Here is a 21,342-nt window from a genome sequence, read left to right on the forward strand (position 1 = left end):
CACATTATATTTTATTTAATGAGAAGTAAAACATTTATTTTAGCTTTACCAACAGAATTTTATATTTTAATCTTCACATCCGTGCTTTGTACATATGGCTCACATGGTGCATCATCTGTAGTCCATTGTATGACCTCTTAGCAGTTTGTGTAATGTTGCCAATTCCATTACATCCTACATGTTCTACATTCTTGAGAGGAAAGCAGGAGGAATATGGAATAGATTGTTTAATAGTAAATAAGTACTGTGTAACATTAAAATTATTAATATTTGCACTCACACTTTGTCGGTTGCTTGAATTATGTTTATCATGTCGAGAAGAAACATTCTGTCTGATATTTCTATTATCTACATGATAAACATAATTAATAAGTAGGGATTTTACCGAGGAAGGCGTAGGTTTTAATGGATGGGTAAGCAATAGTATTGACAGAGATCTTGAATACAATACAATACAATACATTGTATGACAAGGTAAATATACAGACAGCTTCAAGACATAGACATGTTGAATATGCCGCCAAGATCAATGTCATTTGATCTTTCTGGTCAGGATTTTTAATTTGGAGTTGATACTGGTACAGAATCACACATTTACATCTTTCTTTTTTACTCTCTTATTAGGTAAGGTTACACAAGGCATGGTTCTCACCTCACCAGGAAAGTAAGGGCAAATTGTGTGGGCTAATAGCAAGAAACTTGAGTGTTAAAATAGCAGTAGCGATAGAGCAGCACCTTTTTTAGGGCTAAGGAAAGCAGGGAGAAATCATGTTTCAAGAGAGTCTGGGACTGAAACAACAATTGCTATTTGCAACAGGCTTGTATAAATTTCTAGACATAGAGAATCGTCTTTCCTCTTCCAAATCACTCATCATTCTTTGAATAATGTACACTGTTTCATAACATTCCTGTAAACAAACCGTAACAGACCTTAGATGCAACAAATAGATAACTCAACAAGTTACGCCTTTCTTGCAACAAACTGTTGAGACAGGGAGTTCCACCTTTTGTATAGTAAAATAACGACCAATGGGAATTATGTCATTTTTAGGACAAAATTAATGAGAGAGAGTGTCCGTTTTTGTTTTGTTTTGCCACAAAATAGTGCATGTAACTGCAGACACCTCTGCAATGGAGCTACCCCCTTTCTGCAGCAAACCCTTCAGTTCTAGAATGACCCAGATGTGCAAAATCAGTGAGAATCAGCCTGTGGGTGAACACAGAAGCCAGTTCCTTATGCCAAATGCTCACTCAGTACTAATATGCTTTTCAGAATTTATCTACTTCTGCATGTTACATTGTGGTTGTGTGATGTACAAGTAATTGAAGGGATTAATGGACTTGAAGCTTTCTTCGTAATCAAAAGCCACTTACAAAAATTTCATTCCATCATTGATATGTTTTTGACAGCCATTTTCTTATAAGAACACAACAGTTGGGTGTTGAAACCACAGCATTCGAACCTCCAAGTGTTATTGAATGAACTGTAACAAGTTGAATTACTTTTGCTCATCCCATTATGATAAAAGTCTGTTAAGTATTGGTAGATGGATTCCAAACAGTTTGACTCCCAAACTTAAACAGATGTGGAAATGTTGAGGAGTAGTGATTTTTTGATTTACAAACTAATGGCTTCCTTGGAAGGCCTATTCTTGAGGACAAAATGTGAATCCATGGATAAATATAGCAAAATCTTGGACCACAAGATGATTAAAAGAAAATCTATTGTAACATCTTAAGCTCTCCTTTAAGCTACTACCAATTCATAGTGATGTGTGTTGCCGATTGAAGGGTTCATTTGGCAGCATGACAATGAAGAATCCTGTATTGCCCGTGCAACAATTGTGATAACTTTATAACCTGATTTTTAATGTTTCTTTGTATAAACACATGATGTGAACTTGCCTGAAACTTTCTTCTATAAGCTTAGGCTTGTGAAAACACCTTGGGGGTGGGGAATGTGTGCCAGACAGCAGGTGAAGAAATGAATTTATAAACAGAATTATTTTTTTGTAAAAAACACTGTAGAACTTGAATCATAGAGGATGATAAAGACTATATAGAAAAATGATAATTTACATTATTGTGGTCCAGTAAGCACAGTTTATGAATGTAATGTTTTCATGTGATGCAGTCACACAGTTACTAGCTACGTCATTGTAGGTGTGGAGGACTTTGGGAGTAGAAACTGAGTCGTATTGTTTGAGTTATCATTGTCTTATTGCTCGTCAACTTAAATCTGCTAAGGTCTGTAGCTGTTTGATAGTTTCATGTATTTTTGCAAATGTTAATCTTGTATAAATCTTTGCCACACTTTCCCAATATGATGCAATAATTCAGTAGTGTATCAGAAGATTTTCAAGCAGTATGTTTCTCTTTATCATTTTCCACATTAATCTGTGTTATAAAACTGTTTTGTGTCTATTTATTCAGAAAAGCCTTCTGTTTAAACAATTATCTGCCACAAAAAAGATAGATGCTTTGATCCCAATTATTGTTTGTCTTTGCACATTGTTAATTAGTACAAAACTGCTGATAGTAAAAGGAACAAGATTATAATTCTGCATCCGTCTTCTAGGTGCCACTTACCCATCATGGAAAACCAGTAATAGATGGCTCAAAAGTGGAAGAATCAATGACAAGCTGCATTGTAGTTCCGAGTGTCAGCCCTCAGTCACGAGGACAAGTTATGCAAGCCGGGATGCCTGTTCCTGCTTATGAAGCATCTCTCGTGAGTTTTTAATGCTTAATATCTTTTGTAAATGCATGATAGCCCAAGTATTGTATAATCTATTTTCTCCTGAGAATCATAATTATAATAAGTCCATCATAATTTTCTTATAACTGTACAAAGGAAAATTCAGTAGAGGAAATTAACAAATATGAGTCGCAATTGCTGACCAGTACTTACCTTTAAGGGTGACATTTGTGGTAATGCTGATGAACTCCCATGAAAGGGGTATCTTTGTCTATCCTCACCCTCATTACAAATGGGTCCCTCTCATCCTGGGATCTGAGTGATGTGTCCTTCCTTTTTACCCTTCCCCAAACTATGCCTCTTTCCTCCCTGAGGAAGGAACTGATAGCTCAGAAAGCTAACAGAATGTCATCACTACTTGTGTCTGTGTTTATTAGCAGCACTAAACATGTCTCTTCCTGAAGGTAAGTAATGATTGGTAGTTTTCTTATCATCCAATTTTCAGATCATGGTTATTTCATTGTAAAGTAACTAAATAAGAGCTACTGCGTAGGTAATGTTCACTAAACTTTAGTGTATAGAAAGCTTTTGTCCATACGACAATGTCAGTTGAGTGACTGAAATAGCAGTTCTTAAATTAAATGAGCCAACCTTTCCTATTCCATTTCTGCGATCATCATCATCATCATCATCATTACTATAATTACTGCTATTAGTAGTTGTATTATTATCTGCTTGCTTGACACTTTCATTGCATCTTGATGTTGCCTCGTCCACAACCTTTGTCAGAACTATAGTGACCAAATAGGTCCTTGACATGGATTGTATATTTTAGGAGATAAACAGCAGCATACTCTTAGAGATTGTCCTTATTGCTTGGAGTGTGATGTTTTTCTGATTGTCTAACAGTACAAGAGAGTAACAATAACATACAGTTTGTTCATTTAGGAGTGACATAAAAGGAGTTCCTTCAGAAATTAACCAGAATTTGTCATTTATTGTTATGATAGTAATTTCAACTAACACTTAATGGTGGCTTTTATTTCTGCTGTGTTTGCATTTCTTTTCTATAACTTTTCTGCCTGGGGCTGGCAAGGGGAAGACAAAAGCTTTTACTCGGTCATCTAATTTTTAAACATTGACTTCACTTTTTTGTTGTTTTGTGTAGGCACTTTCTTTTGTTTTGACAGAGAATAGCAGTTGTCGTGTCTTGTGCGCATCTTTTTTTGACATGTGCGAATTGTATTGGGAAAGATATTTAGCTTAAATAATCAGCGTCAGTGTTAGTAAAAATCCAGTAACTGCAGAACTTTCTTCTGAAAATTATATCTCAATATATAATTAACCATGAAATCTGTGAGAGATGCAAATTGAATGTGAGGACAGCCCCAGGCAGACAAGGCTCGCTTAGGCTACTAACGTGGTTGTGGGTTGTGTGTGGCAGCATGCGGGCTCGGCAGGGGTGGTAGCTGAGTTGCTTCCCAACCCTCAGTTTGTCGTCACTCGGCATCACAGCCCCCCACCCGCACACCAACATGGTGGACAGGTAATATATGTGTTGAGAGTGTTGAAGCTTAGCTTTGCTGTGCTTTGCTTTGTATTTGCATGGAAACTGTGAACTTACAGCATGAAAATGAAAATTATATCTTTCTCCTTTGCTGTGTTTATTATGAACTTCTGTTCAATATTGTACAAGAATGGAGAGAGAGAGATAAGATATGCGGTAGACAGGTAGGGTATTGTTTGTTTGTTTGTGTGTGTTTGTGTGTGTGTGTGTGTGTGTGTGTGTGTATGTGTGTGTGTGTGGGGAGGGGTGGACGACGGGACGGGGGCAAATTTCAATTAATTAAAATGGAAAAAATTAAATATCTTCATTATACATGGTTGGTTACATCTAACGAATGCAGCTTCTGCAATATTAGTAAAAAATTTCCACTTATGTTTCATTTAAACTCCTTCTCATATTTTCTAACATGAGAATATGAAATACATGAAAACATTTTCTAGTAGAATGAAGCCTTCATTGCAGATTATCTCCTTGAAGCAAACATATTTCTTAGACAGATCGCAGCTTCTTCCCCATCTAAATTTCTCCAGTACCGGTGCTCCCTGTCTGACATAATCTTGTTGACTCTGAAACGATCAAATTCCTCGATCCATTTCTTCATGTTGTAAGAATCATTGTTGATGTAAGGTGTAGAAAAACGTAATTTAAAGAATAGTGGTTCAGGTTAGCATGTCTGACCACCGAATTTAGGTTTATGTGGTTTCTCTGTAAATCGCTCAAGGTAAATGCCAGGATGGCTCCTTCAGAAAAGATATGTCCAATTTGCTTTTACAATCTGAGATTGTTACATCTCTTGAGACAGCATTATCAGTGGTATGTTAAATTCTAATCTTCCTTTCTTTACTGTACCTCCGTGTATCTTAGAATACTTAAATAACCAAAAGTAGTAATTGTCTTTGTTGTGTAACTTATTATTTTGTTTCCATCCTGAATTGCATTTAGCAACTTCTTTTTTCATCATGGAAGCCTTTGTTGCTGTATACAATGGAACATGTGCTGCATAATTTGCTGTCAGTTGTTACAAAAAGTGACTGGCATATTGTCATTGTTGTAGTGCTCAACAGTTTTTCACTGGGTCATGAAACTAGTGGATGGAGTGTGTTGTTGCTGTACAGGCTGTGTTAGTGAAAATCGTGAAATTCCTCAACTTTTCGCAACCCTGTATAGTAAGTTCATGGACATACAAATTTGCATTGACTTGCCTTCAACTACCAACAAGTGAAGTGGAAAATTTATGTATAAAGAGATACTTTGTAATCCCTATTTGCCCACTCTGTTGTACATTTTCCATGTTTTCTCTAAATTAATTTGTTTAAACATCAGGATGTATCATCCAAAAATCACAGTAGATGCCTCTATAGTTTTTATTAAATTAAACCAGAGCTCTGTACTAAGAAAGGTTGGGATGTTAGTGAGTTTCTTTGCACCTAATCATCCAGATTGTCCTGGATTTAGTGATATTACAAGGGGCGTTCAGTAAGTAATGCAGTACTTTTTTCGCTGCCAATTACAGTTGAAAAAATTAGGAATTTTTTGTGGTACATCGTGGTATATTCTTTCTTTAGCCCCTATAGTTAACGAAGTTGCGATAGGTGACGGCACCATACATAGCCTTCAAAATAACATTTGTAATGGTAGTGTATTCCAAGTAGAGAGCTGTCATTGAATTTCATTTGTCAGGAAACCAGAGCATCACAGATATTCAGAGGCACTTGCAGAATGGCTACAGTTACTTGGCTGTGAACAAAAGCACATTGTGCTGTTGGGCGGGGCATCTATCATCGCAACAAGGTCGCACAGTCGCACAAATGTGCCCAATCTCCCTTGGGTCAGCCAGTCGCATACAGCTGTGACTTCTACAGTGTTGGAACATTTGGACACTCGCATCTTAGGTGATAAACATATCACAATCATATGTCTCACCGCACAGCTGGACATCTGTGTTGGTAGTGTTGACATACCTGCCCAAGAGTTGATGTACTCAAAGGTCAGTGCCCACTGGGTTCATCACCACTTAAAAGAAGACCATAAAAAGCAGTGAAGGACTATCTGTAAGGAATTGCTGCTCATTATGAGGCCAGACGTGACAATTTTTGTTGAACTTTGTCAGAGGTGTTGAAACATGATTTCATACTTTGAACTGGAAAGAAACGAGCAATCCACGGAGTGGCGCCATACCACTCATCCTCCGAATAAAAAGTTCAAAGCTGTACCTGCAGCCGGTAAAATGATGGTGACAGTATCCTGGGTCTCTGAAGGGCTTATTTTGTGTGATGTCCTCCATCATGGTGCAATGTTCAGCTCTGAAGTGTATTGTGCTGACCCCAGGAAATTGAAGAAATGACTTCAGCATGTTTGTCACCCCAAAAACGCAAATGAACTTCTCCTTCTCCATGACAACGCAAGGCCTTATGTAAGTTTGCACACTTGAGAGAAGCTCACAAACTGTAGCTCAGTTCTTTCATCTTCCAACTTTCATATGTCTGGCTCAGTGAAGGATGCAGTACATGGGAGGCAGTATGTGGACGATTTGAAGGTTATTGATGCAGCAAAACATTGGTTCTGATGTCGACCTGTAGACTGGTGCCATGCAAGCATACAGCTCACCCCCCATCCTCCCTCTAGTAAGGTGGCTTCTGGCCTTCACATTGTACAGAGATTATGTTGAAAAATGGGGTTTTGTAACCAGAAGAGTTGGGAATAATATGGTGTATTGGAATCGGAAGAAAATGTGTTGCATTACTTTTTGAATGCCACTTGTGTCTATAAACTGGATTCCAAAAAATGTCACTCTAGGAAGTGTGCTTAGCAGAGTTTGACTCAATTGCACAATGTGTCTTAGGATTTCACCACCAACAAGCATGAACCCCTAATCTTCTTGTACCTTTGTGCTATTTTGTTATTACTCCAGTAGCATTTCTGCATTGTTAGTAGAATATTTTTTCCAATTTAGTGAATGATTTTAAAAGTTATGTTTTAAGGTTAAAAATATTGTAATATTTAAAACTAATATAAAATTGTAAGGCAATGTTGTAGATTCACTTCTACATTTTAAGTGTTTTCTTTTAATGACAGACATTTTAGTTTCTGAAGCATGCATGTTTAGCAGCCCAGTGTATAATCTCTGTCATGTAATCTTGTTACACCACTGAAAGGTGCCCTTCATTTCTGACTCTACCCAGTATCATTATCTGAGATACTACTTCTTAAACTATTGCTAGGTTTCTTTCATTATCCTAATAAAGACAAACACTGTCCAGATAGACCTTGAAGGCCTAACAGTACTGACTTGCCACTGTGTCATCCTCAGCCCTATCCTCCTGTTACATACATAATTCTGATGTCCCAATCAGCTCTGTTTACAGCAGTGAAACAATATTACTGTGGGAAAGAATTGACACCACATATAAACCAGTTAAGCATTCCATCTTATATAACCACTGTGAACATTTTCATAGCAACAGTTACAATTTTTAAATTGCGTACTGTGGTGTGTTCTACAGTAGTCAACTTGTTTACAGATTTCGTACCAAATGCTGTAGTTACCTGCCTAAGAGATTCTCACATATTTTGGATGTAACCTTTTTATGTGGTTAGGATATTTTACGATACAAGTTTACATTCGTAATTTTATGTAGTTTTCAAAGTACAAAGTATTATTGCTATGAAATGGCTTATTGCATATATCATAATAAAAATATTAGCATGTTTGTACTTTGCATGTGATAGATTAGAAAATGCTGTAATGATATGAATGTCATTAGATAGTAATAAATTCATTTTTAAGCATTAACATTTTTGTTGGCAGGGGGAGGTTGTGCAACATGTGCCTTTTCCACATCACATTCGCTCAGCTGCAACACATGATTTGCATTACGTGCACCCACAAATCATGTACCAACAGTTTCTGCGTGCACAAGAAGCTCTTGGTGGACACATACCTTACCATATCCCAGCAGGTGAGATTACTTTTTAATTAAGAAGTTTCTGTATACCTTGCATGCAGAAAGCAAATTTAACATGTAACTAGGTGGTGTTTTTTCACACACAGTTCTTTGCATTTAAATTCTGTTTTGATCTGAATAAAAGATATAACATGGTTTTTTCCCTCTAATGTACTGATGCTGAAATCACACCTAAGCGTTAACATAATTCAGCTGAAGCACTCGCTTAGTGTAAGTATCACTGCATCTTGGATTTGCAATTACAAAGGCACCAGTTTGGAGCTCCTGCAGTTTTTTTCCCGTTTTTGCACTGAAATGAGCTGATGGCGGTGTAAAATGTTCTAAACTAAATATGAGGTTGGTATTAATATGATGACCGTGTAATTTGAAATAAAGCTATTAGAAGCCAGTATTTAATGTCAAGAGTTTTGCAATTCGTAAAGCTATAAATCCAGCACTTTGTAAATAAGTTGATAAAACACTGAAAAAGTATGAATTTTAGTTTTACAGTGCTATCAATGAAAATAATATGTGGCTGATAGCCAAAGTGGTCAGGCAAAATTGGTCTAGCTGATCCCATGTTTTTGTTCGAAGCAGCTGTGTAGTTTTCAGAACAAAACAAAATTTTTCATGTTTGTAAAGTACTTGAAAATTTCTGTTAACCATGTAGCTCTTGTTTTCATGGAAGAGTTAATCTGTGAATGAAGAGTTGGAATAATTAACACTTAAACATTTCAGAATAAATTCAACTTAATAGTTATTTGTAGTTGGTTAAAGCAGTTATTTGGAACAGGAATTGAACATAATGCAAATCTCTTTTTTGGGGGGAGGGGGCAGTATTTGAATCTGATATCAAATTCAGTATAAATTAATTAATTAACTATGGTAACAGAAACACCCTTTGGTGTCAGGAGTTAGAATACACATACGGCCATTCCTTGCCTGTCATAAGAGGCAACTGATAGGACTCTTTTTATTTGGTCATGTTTTTACCTTGCTATTTTAACTGTTGTTTGGCGTTCTGAAGGTTTTTGCTATTTTCACTTTCTTTTTTTTTTTACACTTTTCCCCTCACCTTTTTTTTTCTTTTTAAATTGTGGTCACAATTTTGGGTTTGTCCTCCACTTTCCAGATTTTACAGAAGTGTGGCCCATTTGAGGAAGGGTGCCTTAAGCAACATTCAACAGATTTGTATCTGGCATATGCGGAGAAAATTATCTTCATAGATGTCTACCACGACCTAATTCAGACACATGTGCCCAGCAGCAGCAGCTGACATCAGCCTTCTCACTGGTGACGTCGTTCACCTGGAAGAGAAGCGAATCAGTGCCGAATTCTGATGTCCTCCACGATCAACATCTGACCTCAGATTCTGAATTTTACTGTCCAGTTCTTTATCTGAAATACTGAACAAAGAAGCAAGTTGTGGAAGTGCTTTGCATTTGGAGATGCAGTTTTTATAATATGGGAATGTGGAACCCCATAACGAACATCTTTCGTGGAATTCTTAAACTAGTTTAACTGTTATTTATTTGTCCAATCCATCTTAACAGACTGCTGCTGAATTTACACAACTGACTACTTTCACGCGAGACAAAACACCATGAGTATGCCTGCAAAATGACTTCTCACGTGGATGTGCATGCCCAGTAGAATATGTATGTGGGATTTGTGCCGCGTTGTCAGTGAGTGAAAAGGTACAGGCACAAGTACGAAAAATACTTTTTGGAATTCTAGCATTGTGTTGCATAATCATGTCACGGGAACTTGCAACTTGTGCCACACCTCATTGGCTACACGTGCTAGGCACAAGTGCAAGCGACAAATCCCTCATTTTGAATGTAGCTTTACTGTGGTGCTTTAACTCTTCATTGTGCACTGTTACCTTTTGCAACTGCTAATCGAGTGAATCTATGTTTGCACTCAAAATCCAGCGGGATAGCCAGTCCGTCGTGGAGGGGTTGTCCTGTACCCTGGGTTGTAGCCCCAGACAATGTAGGGATCGCATTGCAGATGCCTGATCTGTAACCTCCCTGTGTCAGCCTAGGAGTCTGTATCTACCCACTTCAGGGCACCAGGATTCCAAGCAATGGCTGCTGTGCCAGGTGCCTTTTGCCTTAGTGGGGTAGTGGAGAGCCTCCGATCAGAGTGGGTGTCATTGGGGCAGATGGCCAGCAATGAAATGAATCAAACGTAGTGGTGGCCATACCAATATGGTCATCTCAGCAGTCAGGAACAGTTATTTTAATGCAGAGGTTTACAATCCTATGGCATTTCTGTCTTTGACCATGCCTCAAGACAAGAGCCAGGTAAGGAGGATTGGAGTGGACAGTTTGCATAATTCTTGGTGTGTTTCCAAAACTAATGGTGAATCTTTCGCTACAATGATCAGTTTTGGGGGTTGCAGTAATAGAGAAGGTGAGAAATGGTTGTTTGCTGATCAAAACATCGCACACTGACCAATCCCGGGCACTTAAGGCCTGTGTCAAGGTATAAGATATACTAGTCACCATTTCTCTTCAAAACAACCTAATAGATTTCAAGGTATTACCTTTCGTCAGGACCTAATGCTACAAACTGATGAAGAGCTGCGTACTAATCTGGCGCAACATGGAGTCCATTTTATTCACCACATCCAGAGGGGACCCAAGGATAATAGAGTGAACACTGGAGCTTTTATTGTATCCTTCAAAGGCAACATTTTGCCAGAAAGGGTTGAGGTCATGGTCAATAGATATGATGTCAGTCCTTATTTCTCTCCTCCCTGATGACATGTTTTAAGTGCCAAATGTTCAGACACATGTCCTCCTGCTGTTCTAATAAGGCTATCTGTAGGGCATGTGGACGGGCGTCCCAAGAGGGCAGCCCTTGTCACCAACACCCTCAGTGTGTCAACTTTCTGGAACTGCACCCCCCTTGTTCGCTGCAGTGCTCAGTGTTCAAGACGGAGAAGACAATTCAAAAGTATAAAAAGCTTGACCACCTGTCTTATCAAGATGCAAAGAACTTCATGCGAACTGAAATGGTCTCACATTTTGTGACTGTTATGTCACAGTCCAGAGCTCACATGACGACAAGGTCTCGCAGACACCTCCTGGCCCTGTTCATATTCTAGGGGCTGCCCTACAGGTGGGGGAGGGAATGTCAGCTCCCTTGCTCTCTACAACTATAGGACTGATGGTTCCCACCCCTAGGCCAGAGATGCCCTTCATCCTGGAAAAGTATGGTCCTCTTCACTCCTGAAAGATAAAATGAGGAAACCTTTGCAGAAATCGATGTAGGGTAAGCAGAAAGATGATAAACTAGTTTCTGAGGCTTTGGAAGTTCCACCACCCATTCCTGCAGAGGTCGAGCCTATGCACATTGATGACATATCACACAATCAGGTGGACTACAACCTGGGAGCAAATGAATCACACTTACCTTTTCCATTCTCCACTTTCTCAGACCTGTCTCCAATGCTACTATTGTCCTCTAACTGAACTGTCATTTAGCGGCTACTTATTCCGTAGTTGGCATAGCGCTTCAAGAAACACAGTTTACAATAACACACCTACCCGCTCTGAAAAACTACAGACCCTACTATAGCAGTCGCATTAATGTTGAGAGAACATCTGGTGGGATCTGTACCCTCATACGCTCTGATATTTCCAGTGAGCAGGTGCCCCTTACCACTGCACTAGGGCCTGTGACACTGTCCTGCAGAGGCCAAGTACTACAACACCTCCTTTTGGAATTGGATACCTGTGTACTCAACACTGGAGCTGCAACATGTTTCACTGCAGCCCGCAGAACATATTCAGCTATTGATCTCACAGTTTACAGCCTGAGTATTTTAATCCTGATTCAGTGGTATGTCCATGCGGATCTTGGTGACAGTTACCATTTTCCTATTGTTCTCTTCCTCTCTACTCACAGACATCTGGAGCATGTCCATTTAGGTCACTTCGGAAAGCTGACTGACAGTCTTTCTCCGCTATAGCCATTTTTGCAGCCAGTTGTGTGATGGGTATTGACAAAATTGGTACAGAATACTATTGTTGGTATTATTCATGCTGCAGCAGCAACTATACCCTACTCCTTCAGTTTATCCCAACAGCCATGGTGGTCTGAAGATATAGCCACAGCTATCAGGGAACGCCGGAGGGTGCTTCTACAGCACAAATTCCATCACTCTATGGGTAATTTAATAGAATTCAAGAGACTACAGACAAAAGTGTGGTTTTTAATAAAGGAAAGGAAGTGCAAGTGTTGGGAGCAATATGCATGATCCATACGATCCCATACACCACCGTACCAAGTACAGACTAAACTCGGTCACATTTGTGGCCATCCACCAACTTCGGCAGTTCCTATCATTTTTGTCAATGGTAACATCTGCACTGATCCCATGGTATTTGCCAAATGTTTTACAGCACACGTTGCTAAAGTGTCTGCTTGCAGTAATTACTATCCTAATTTCCTGACCCGGCAACACCTTATTAAGTGCCTCCTGCTACACACACGGGTTTGTATCGTACAATGGCCCTTTCAGATATGGCTGCTGGACTCAACAAAATTCACAACCAAATGCTCAAACATTTTGCCGACAGCATGAAATACATCCTCAGTCTTTTTAATTGTATTTGGCGGAAAGGAGAATTTTCCTCTCAATGACAGGAAGGTATTATTATTTGTGCTCTGAAACTGTGAAAGGTCCCACATAATTTAACTAACTACAGGCCAATCCCTCTGATGAATGGGCTGTGTAAGTTATTCAAACAAATGGCCATCCGCTGTCTTTGTTGACGACTTGAAGCTGGAGGGGCACATCATGATTCCAAAGTGGCTTTCTGACATTCCTGTCTACTATAGATCATCTAGAATCTGCATGTGCTACTCTTTCACGCATCGCCAACATCTGATTGCAGTGTTCTTTGACCTACAAAAGGTATACAATACCACCTGGCGACATCACATCCTGTCTGCACTTACCTGAGTGGGGTTTCCGGGGCACTGCAAACTGGAGTCCCAGAGGGATTGGTTCGAGCTGTAATGCTGTTCACTATCACCATCAGTGGCATCTTGTAAATGCAGTGGCCCCCACAGTATCTTCGCCACTGGATGTGGATGTGGATGGTCTTTGCCTGTATTATGACTCTTCGTCACTGTGCCCAGCACCAGTTTCAGGGGGCTTTCTGGAGAGTACTTGACTAAGCCCTGAATCATTGCTATCAATTTTCTCATGGAAACTAATAAGCTGTGTATTTTTGTCAACTCATGATTGTGCACCTGGACGCAGAAATTTAATCTTGGTGACCAGTTACTTGAAGTTGTTGAAACATTTCAATTCTTAGGTGTTTTATTTGGTAACTAGCTAACTTGGCTGCCACATGTCCACCAGTTCAAGGCAACTTCCATGAAAAAGCTAAATGCTTCTCATCCTGCGGTGGGTACCTTCATGCGACCACAAATTACTTTCTTCCTGTCTCTTCGTGTTGTGCCTTTAGCCCTCCCTTGTGCAAGATGCTGTCTGGATTATCATTATTTTCCTTTACCTATTGTGTTATAACTAATGTCACACACTTCTTCAAACTCTTGACTTGTTATACAGTTCGAACAGACAAGGCTCCACTTTTTCACTTTTCACCTTTTTATACGTTTTTCTCATGAAATAGAGGAATAGATGACCCAGTAGTTTAGTCCATTTACACACATAATCATCATCATCATCTACAGTAACTCAATAGAGCATGGCGTTGTGTACAGAACTTACCATAAATAGCTTTTGCTCTTTGAAATAGTGAAGCATTTTAAGTAAGTTCCCTTTGTACAAGTTATGATATCTGGTGAACTCGTTTAGCTCTTGTGGAAAGGCAGCATTCTAGACATATTGTACCTAAAATGGTATGGGCAGCAATGTTAATACTGTTTTTGTTATCAGGACTCTGTTCATTGTGATCCTCATAGATTTGAAGTGGGCTTACATTGTGATGAAATGGCTGAGACCAGGCTGCAGATTTTGTATTAACAGTGTTATAATTCAAGTTTACATGTAGAAGGCCTGAAGACCAGTAAACATCCTTTTTTTTTAGCATAATAGGTAGGCTGTTGAGAAGTAATGACCTTATTTTACATACTATAAGACACTACAGATCATAATATGCACCTTAGTTTTCAAGCAATTAAAAAAAAAAAAACATTTTTATTATTAGATTGCAAAGCCAGATTTAAAAAAATGTACTTTTACGGATAATGCAGTTCACTTTCAGTCCAAGTTCATTGGCATCATAGACTGAAATGAAGCATCATAGACTCGTTGTTCTAGGTTTGTGATGACAGGGCAGAAGGGAGACAGTATTTTCACGCTTGTGAATCCCCACACCGGTGCATTGCTGGTGCCAGTTGAATCCAAATTGGCCAGATATAGATAGGTTTCCTGTAGCATTGGATATTTGGCCATTTTTAAGACCGACGAGAATTTTAAATTGAGCACTGGATATTTTTATGTTAATTTCAAGTATATGACTAATTTTTTATGCATCTCAGTGTTTATAATGTCATCAACTGAACAGGTACATTCAGTAGTATGTGTGGACACCATCTGCAAAATGTGTTGATAGAGTTCGTAGCAAATAAGTAATAAATCAGAACATCATGCATGATTCTGAGGTTTTTCTGGTTGTACGCTGAAAATGTAAAGTGATAAACTTACTTCATACTGCTACTTTGTGGGATTGTCAGCAAGAAATTTTTTGCCAATGTTTGAAATTGTGTGTAATGTTTGTTGGAAGTTACTAAGTGCTTTCGTTCTCAAATACTGAATTAATATAGTGTGGATAATTTGTGTGTATTATGTTGCCTCAAGACCGGTGCACAGTTTTTAACTTTAATACTTTACTTGCCATGTTTACCTTTTACATAACGTTATACTTCTTCAAGAATGGATTATGATGGCAAATTTTTAAAACTCTGGCTGTAATTATATGAAACACTGAAAATCAATTTATTGTTGGCCCAAGAAGCCATTAGACGGGCAACCTGCAATTGGGACTGTGGACCGTGTAAGCTGTTTAGTGTAATAGATATTTTGTAGTTAGTACAGACATGATAGTTGTAGCCACTGTAAATTATATTCTTGACGTGTACCTGTTGGTACTTAATACAAGCCTGCCAAGAATTGTGGTACCTTCAGGGCTCAGGGTGCTGCTGCCATTTCCAAAAATTAAATGCGGGATCAGAATAAACCACTAAGAGCTGTAACATTTCCGCAGGTCATTGGATGAAAAATACTGAATGAGAAACAACAATTATTTTGTTAATAGTTACGGTATTGTTGACTGTGGTACAGTGATTTGGATGATATTTTTTTATTTTTTTTTGTGTGTGTGTGTGTGTGTGTGTGTGTGTGTGTGTGTGTGTGTGTGTGCGCGCGCGCGCGCGCACGACGGGCGGGAGGGGGGAATGGGAGGTACAGAGTTCCTTTTCGTGATGGGCTATAAGTTACAAGTACTCAGCACTGTGTTTACAAGCAGTCTGTGAACTTTTAACTAACAATTCTCATGGTAGCACTACATAGAGTGCTCATATTAGCAGTGATTAGCTATAGCTAGCATGTGATGAGGTTTGAATCTTACAGTTGGCCTAATTTTTATTTGCCTTCCTTTCAACTATTGTGTACAGTACAGTACTTCGTATCTGAGTGTATCTTGTTATGCCATGCTGTCAGATACGCATATTATAATTAACCAATTTGTGTTCTGTGATGTCACTTACTGACCATGGTCATGAGCCATGATGGGTTCTATAAACGTTTGATATAGACTAAATGTTTCGCAGAAACCTGTCATAAATTGTGAAATTCTGTATCCACTGAAATTCCATTTTTGAAGACAGATATTATTTGCTATTAAGGGAAGAGGGAAGAAGGCATTCTATTGGCTTCAAGTGCACATTTGTGTCTCGTGACAACGATTATGGGTCAGTCAATCCTACTCATTGTCATCCACATGGCAAGTTCTGTTTATGTGGTACACAATAGTTTGACCTTACTGCATCCAGTTGTAATTTAAAATAGACTATATTGTGTATGCAGACAGTACAAGAGTGAAGATCTGAGTTTGAACAATTTTTGGATTTCCTGCCATGATTCCGACTTGTATCAAAATTAAAACTGGGTCTGTATTCCAGAACAACAAAATCAGGTTTTGCATTTTCCCCACATTTTCCATCAGATTTTCATCTCTTTTATAATCCCTTATTCCACTTCATTTCTATATGTTGATGACAGGCATATCATGAATAGTTAATTTTGTCATAGCACTAAACTACCCACAGGATGTTAGTCTACTCTTATCAGATACCTCTCAAAAGAGCAACCACAACAGACATTTCTGGTGTAGAAACCAAGCAAGATGGCACACTGCTTAAGACTGGACTTTGTTCTGGAGGCTGGCAGTGCAACCCTCTCCCCATCTAACTACCCAGCTGTAGGTTTTCCTTTGTTTCCTTAAATTGCTCAAAGCAAATGTCACAATAATTTCTTTGGAAAGAACGTGTCCTATGTCCTCCTCCAATCTGAGCTTGAGATGGGTCATTAAACCCTAAGCCTCCTTCCTGTTTTTTCAGGGTAGAAGAAAACCACATGAAATTCCAACTTAATTCAGGTATCGGCTAATACACTTACTAATGAAAGTAGTAAATCAAGAATTGAACTAGAATGTTTACACCAATTAAAATGAAGCTGCAGATGAGGTATAATATATCTAAAGTTACTGCACAAAATTTGAAAATAACGAACTATAAATAAGGGAAGCGCATAAATCATCTTTTTTTTTTTAAAAAAAAGGATATGTGGACCAGAAATCTGAACACTTGTTGTATAAGGGGAAATGATACTAGCTTGCATTGTTGGGCTACAAGAAGTTAATCATTGAATATGAATTTAGTATTTTGTGTTGCACAATTGTTTTGCTTTTAATATAGGGACTAAAGTAAATATTTATAGACCACTACATGTTTCATATTGTGTTTTTAGCTATTACATTACAATGGTTGTTTGGAGTCGGTATATTCAAGCTGAACAGTGAAAGACAATATGTCAATGCTTACCAAATGCAGTTAAAATTTTGGGAATGTGAACAGAAACATTGTCAAAATACAGAACTTAAAAATTTCTTGCAAAGTGATTTAGTGATAGGTGTGTGTCACAGTTTACTAATTTACCTTTGGGATGCTAAAGACATTCACCCATGTGGAAGTTCATGATAAAGTACCTTTTTTGGTTGTGAGTTATTTATAACTGAATTAACATAGAATAGATTAATAAACCAGCTTATGTTGAGGCCTCACTTGGTCATTCAAGTAAAAAAAAATTGATTGATGTTGTTACAAAAGAAAGAAATTCAACTGGCCAATCTCATTTAACGACCTTTCCTTTCTTTTTATATATACACTTTATAGAGTGTCTCTGCCATAAACATAGAGAAAGTTGTCATTTCAAACTGATATCGGGTGGCCTTTTTGAATCATTGTGCATAGTCACTGTGGTCTGCAGATAGCACTGAGAGACTGAAGTTGCTCAAAGAGTGGAATTTTCTGTTTGTTCTTGATATCCAGCATCCTTTTGGATTCCTTGTCCTTTAATCACTTGCTGTGAATGTGCCAATCCTCCAGTTCACCATTTATGTTGGAGTTTTTAATTTAGTCTGTGTATTGTAGATTTAACTCTTTCCTGTTAAAAGTTGTATGAAGTCAATTTTTTGAGAAAGAAAAGTTGGTGTATCATTTTCCATATCATTTGTGAGGGAACTTTATGTCCTTTTTTTTGTTACAGGAGCTGTTCGTTCTCCTATTCTGCCTGCAATTGACATTAAGTGTGCCGATGTAGATGAGGATGCCGTACACGGGAGTAGCCCACCTCTCGAATTACGGAGGCCGTCAAATGCAATTCGTGGTAGTAGTAGCAGTGTGCGTGGTGGTCTCACGTCACCTCACGACCGTACTACTGACTCACCACAAGTGGCTACGGTATATCGTATGGCAGCTCATTACACCCCGCCACCTGGTCGGTACTACGGTGAGCCAGGTGCCGAACCTCCACCGGCACATCTACCCCCACGTGCTCTGCCTCGACATCACCATCCCTTACCTGGTTCTGAAGCACCACCAGGTGGACAACCAAGACTTCAGGTTGCTACACCACCACATGCTAGCCAGGTGCCTCCACAAGCTGATTCACTGCTTATGTTATTGCAGGTATGTAACAATTGTATTCCCATATATTCAGTTTATATTGTCATTTTGTAATAATTTTTGTAAACTTGTGGTACACATGAGAGATGAGAATGTCTGATTTTCAATTGCTAAAGTAAAAAACCATAAAAGCCAGGAACGGTGATAAAATTATGCTTAATGCCAGAGGTATGCAGACAGGGTATTTTATGTATTTACACTAGAGTATGCAGCACTCAGGTGTCGCGTGTTTGAATGTGAATGGTTGTAGTGGGCAGGCTGTTATTTAATGTAGCATTTGGGTGTTTGGAAGGGCGGCGGCGTTGTGGCTGTCATAGCAGCTCTGTGTGTCCACCTTCTGGTGTTGCATTGTGACCTATGAATGAACAAGCTTGCTTTACACAACAAAGAAAATTTGGAAACGAAAGTTTCACAGAAAACAAAGTATTTACCAACTTCTGTAATAACACTTGGTCCTGAAATGAAAAAAAATTATTTTATATATTTATTTATTTAAGACATCTGCTTTATTGAACCTGCGTATTTGAATGTTCCCACCAAACGAATTAGAACTATAACAGAAATAAAAATTTCTCAAAGTTATTCTCTCTTAGAATTGTAATTTTATTTATTTATTTATTTATTTATTTATTTGATAGCTGCATTTGAGACTGGAATACAAAACAATATTTTTGCTAAAACAGATAGCTTTCAAAAGAGACAACTGTTACATTTCCAACACTCAAGCGAATCATCATCATCATCATCATCCTTTTGAGTTAAATACAGGTCAGCCTCATCGGTAGATTACCACATAGTTCACAGTCCAGTCACTCCTGAAACAGGCTTAATTTTTTTTTTGTTGGCTAACGCACCTGACACCTTCTAGATGGACCGAAATAAATACATAATAAATAAATAGAGCACTAAAACAGAATAAGGTACTACTGTCATGTTATAATTTTATTCTAGCCTAGCTGAAATTGACATTTTGCAAATTTTGCATAGTATTCCCACGTCTGCGTCTGCATACATACTCTGCAAGCCATTCTGTGGTGCAAGGCAGAGGGCACCGTCAGCCGCTACTAGTCTTATTGTTATGGTACTTATGTGAAACACACATTTGCGGCAGCAGAATCTGTCTGCAGTCAGCTTCAAATGCCAGTTCTTTAAATTTTTTTGATAGTGTTCCATGAAAAGAATGCCACCTGCCCACCAGGGATTCCCATTTGAGTTCCGAAGCATCTGTCTGATACCTGGGTGTTGATTGAACCTACTGGTAACACATGTAGCAGCCTGCCCCCGATTTGTTATGAAGTCTTCCTATAATCTGACCTAGTGGGAATCCAAAATACCCGAGTAGTACACGAACATTAGTCGCACTAGTATTCTATACCTGGCCTCCTTTGCAGGTGAATCAGTTTCCTAAAATTCTCCAAATAAACTGCAGTCAATCATTCACCTTCCCTGCAAGAATACTTAGATGTTGTTCAATTCCAAATTGCTTTGCTGTGTTACACCTAGATATTTAAATGACGTGACTGTGTTGAGCAGCCTACTACTAATGCTGTATTCAAACATTATGGGATTGTTTTTCCTATTCATTTGCATCATCTTAGGTTTTTATACATTTAAAGAAAGCTGCCATTTGTCACACCAACTAGACATTCTGTCTGTCATCTTGTGTCCTTCTATAGTAACTCCTTCCCATGCATCAGCAATAAACAGCCACAGATTGCTATCTGTAACATCATCAGCAAACAAACACACAGCGCTGTTCACGTTGTCCGTCAGTACATTTATGTATATAGAGAACAATAGTGGTCCTATCACACTTCTCTGGGGCGCTCCTGATGATACCTTTGTCTCTGATGATGAATGCTTGCCATCGAGGACAATGTACTGGATACTATTACTTCAGAAGTCTTAGAGCACCTTGCATATGTGTGAAGTTATTCTGTATGCTCATACCTTAGTTAATTTTGCAGTGAGGCACTGCTTCAAATGCTTGCAGAAGTCTAAGAATATGGGATCTGCATGTTGCCCTTCATCCATAGTTCAGAGGATATCATGTGAGAAAAGGACGAGCTGAGTTTCGCATTAGCGATACTTTCTAAAACTGTTGTGGACCGAAGCCTGTCTGTCTCGAGGAAGTTTCATCATATTTGAGTTAAGAATATGTTCAAAAATTCTTTCCAAAACAAATGTTAAAGATGTTGGTCTGTAATTTTATGGGTCCATTCTTTTACCCTTCTTGTACGCAGTTGTCACTTCCACTTTTCACCAGTTGCTTGGGACTTTGTGTTGGGCAAGAGAGTTCCTTGTCTTAGTCCCATAACATTCTTAAACCATTCAGTTCTCCCAACTGGTGTCTGCACACAACTAGAGCTTTTTTCATAAATTGTCTGGCTGACTTCAAGTGTTTGCTTTCCAAATCCCTCTCTCTTCAAGGTTGCCCATACCTTTTCCCTGAGATCGCTGCCATATGCTTTCATGAGTTCGAGAAATGTCATCACCAGATCTTTCCCATACTCCCAATGTCTTTCCATCAGCTGTCTCATACTAAAGATTGTGTCCACTGTTGATCTACCATGGCGAAAGCCATACTGCTCCTCTTCTAACTGCCCTTCCTCTCTCTCTCTCTCTCTCTCTCTCTCTCTCTCTCTCTCTCTCTCTCTCTCTCTTCTTTCCAGTATCCTCTCCACTATTTTTGCTACTTGGGATATGAGTGGGATCCCTCGATAGTTGTCACATACTTTCCTATCCCCCTGCTTGAAAACTGGGATTATTATTCCCTTTCCCCATTCTTGAGGTACACATTGTTGGGTCCAAATGCATCTCATTAGTCTATATAGCCACTGTAGCCCAACTGGTCCAGCTGCCTTTATCATCTCCACCGTAATTTCATCTATCCCAGGTGC

General features: G+C 38.7%; 1 protein-coding gene across 10 annotated transcripts in view; it reads left to right on the forward strand.

The window, feature by feature from the left end:
• Positions 1-21,342, forward strand: part of LOC126336919 (protein split ends-like) — a 347,320-nt gene that overhangs the window by 297,854 nt on the left and 28,124 nt on the right. For 9 of the 10 annotated variants that reach the window (XM_050001069.1, XM_050001061.1, XM_050001063.1 and 6 more), the window contains 4 exons: positions 2,579-2,731; positions 4,143-4,244; positions 8,074-8,224; positions 18,024-18,445. In XM_050001069.1, coding sequence (XP_049857026.1) covers positions 2,579-2,731; positions 4,143-4,244; positions 8,074-8,224; positions 18,024-18,445 — 828 coding nt within the window. The remainder of the gene's footprint in view (positions 1-2,578; positions 2,732-4,142; positions 4,245-8,073; positions 8,225-18,023; positions 18,446-21,342) is intronic. The other variant, XM_050001065.1, reaches the window with a different exon arrangement.

Source organism: Schistocerca gregaria, chromosome 2, assembly GCF_023897955.1.
Source record: "Schistocerca gregaria isolate iqSchGreg1 chromosome 2, iqSchGreg1.2, whole genome shotgun sequence".
Lineage (NCBI taxonomy): Eukaryota > Metazoa > Arthropoda > Insecta > Orthoptera > Acrididae > Schistocerca > Schistocerca gregaria.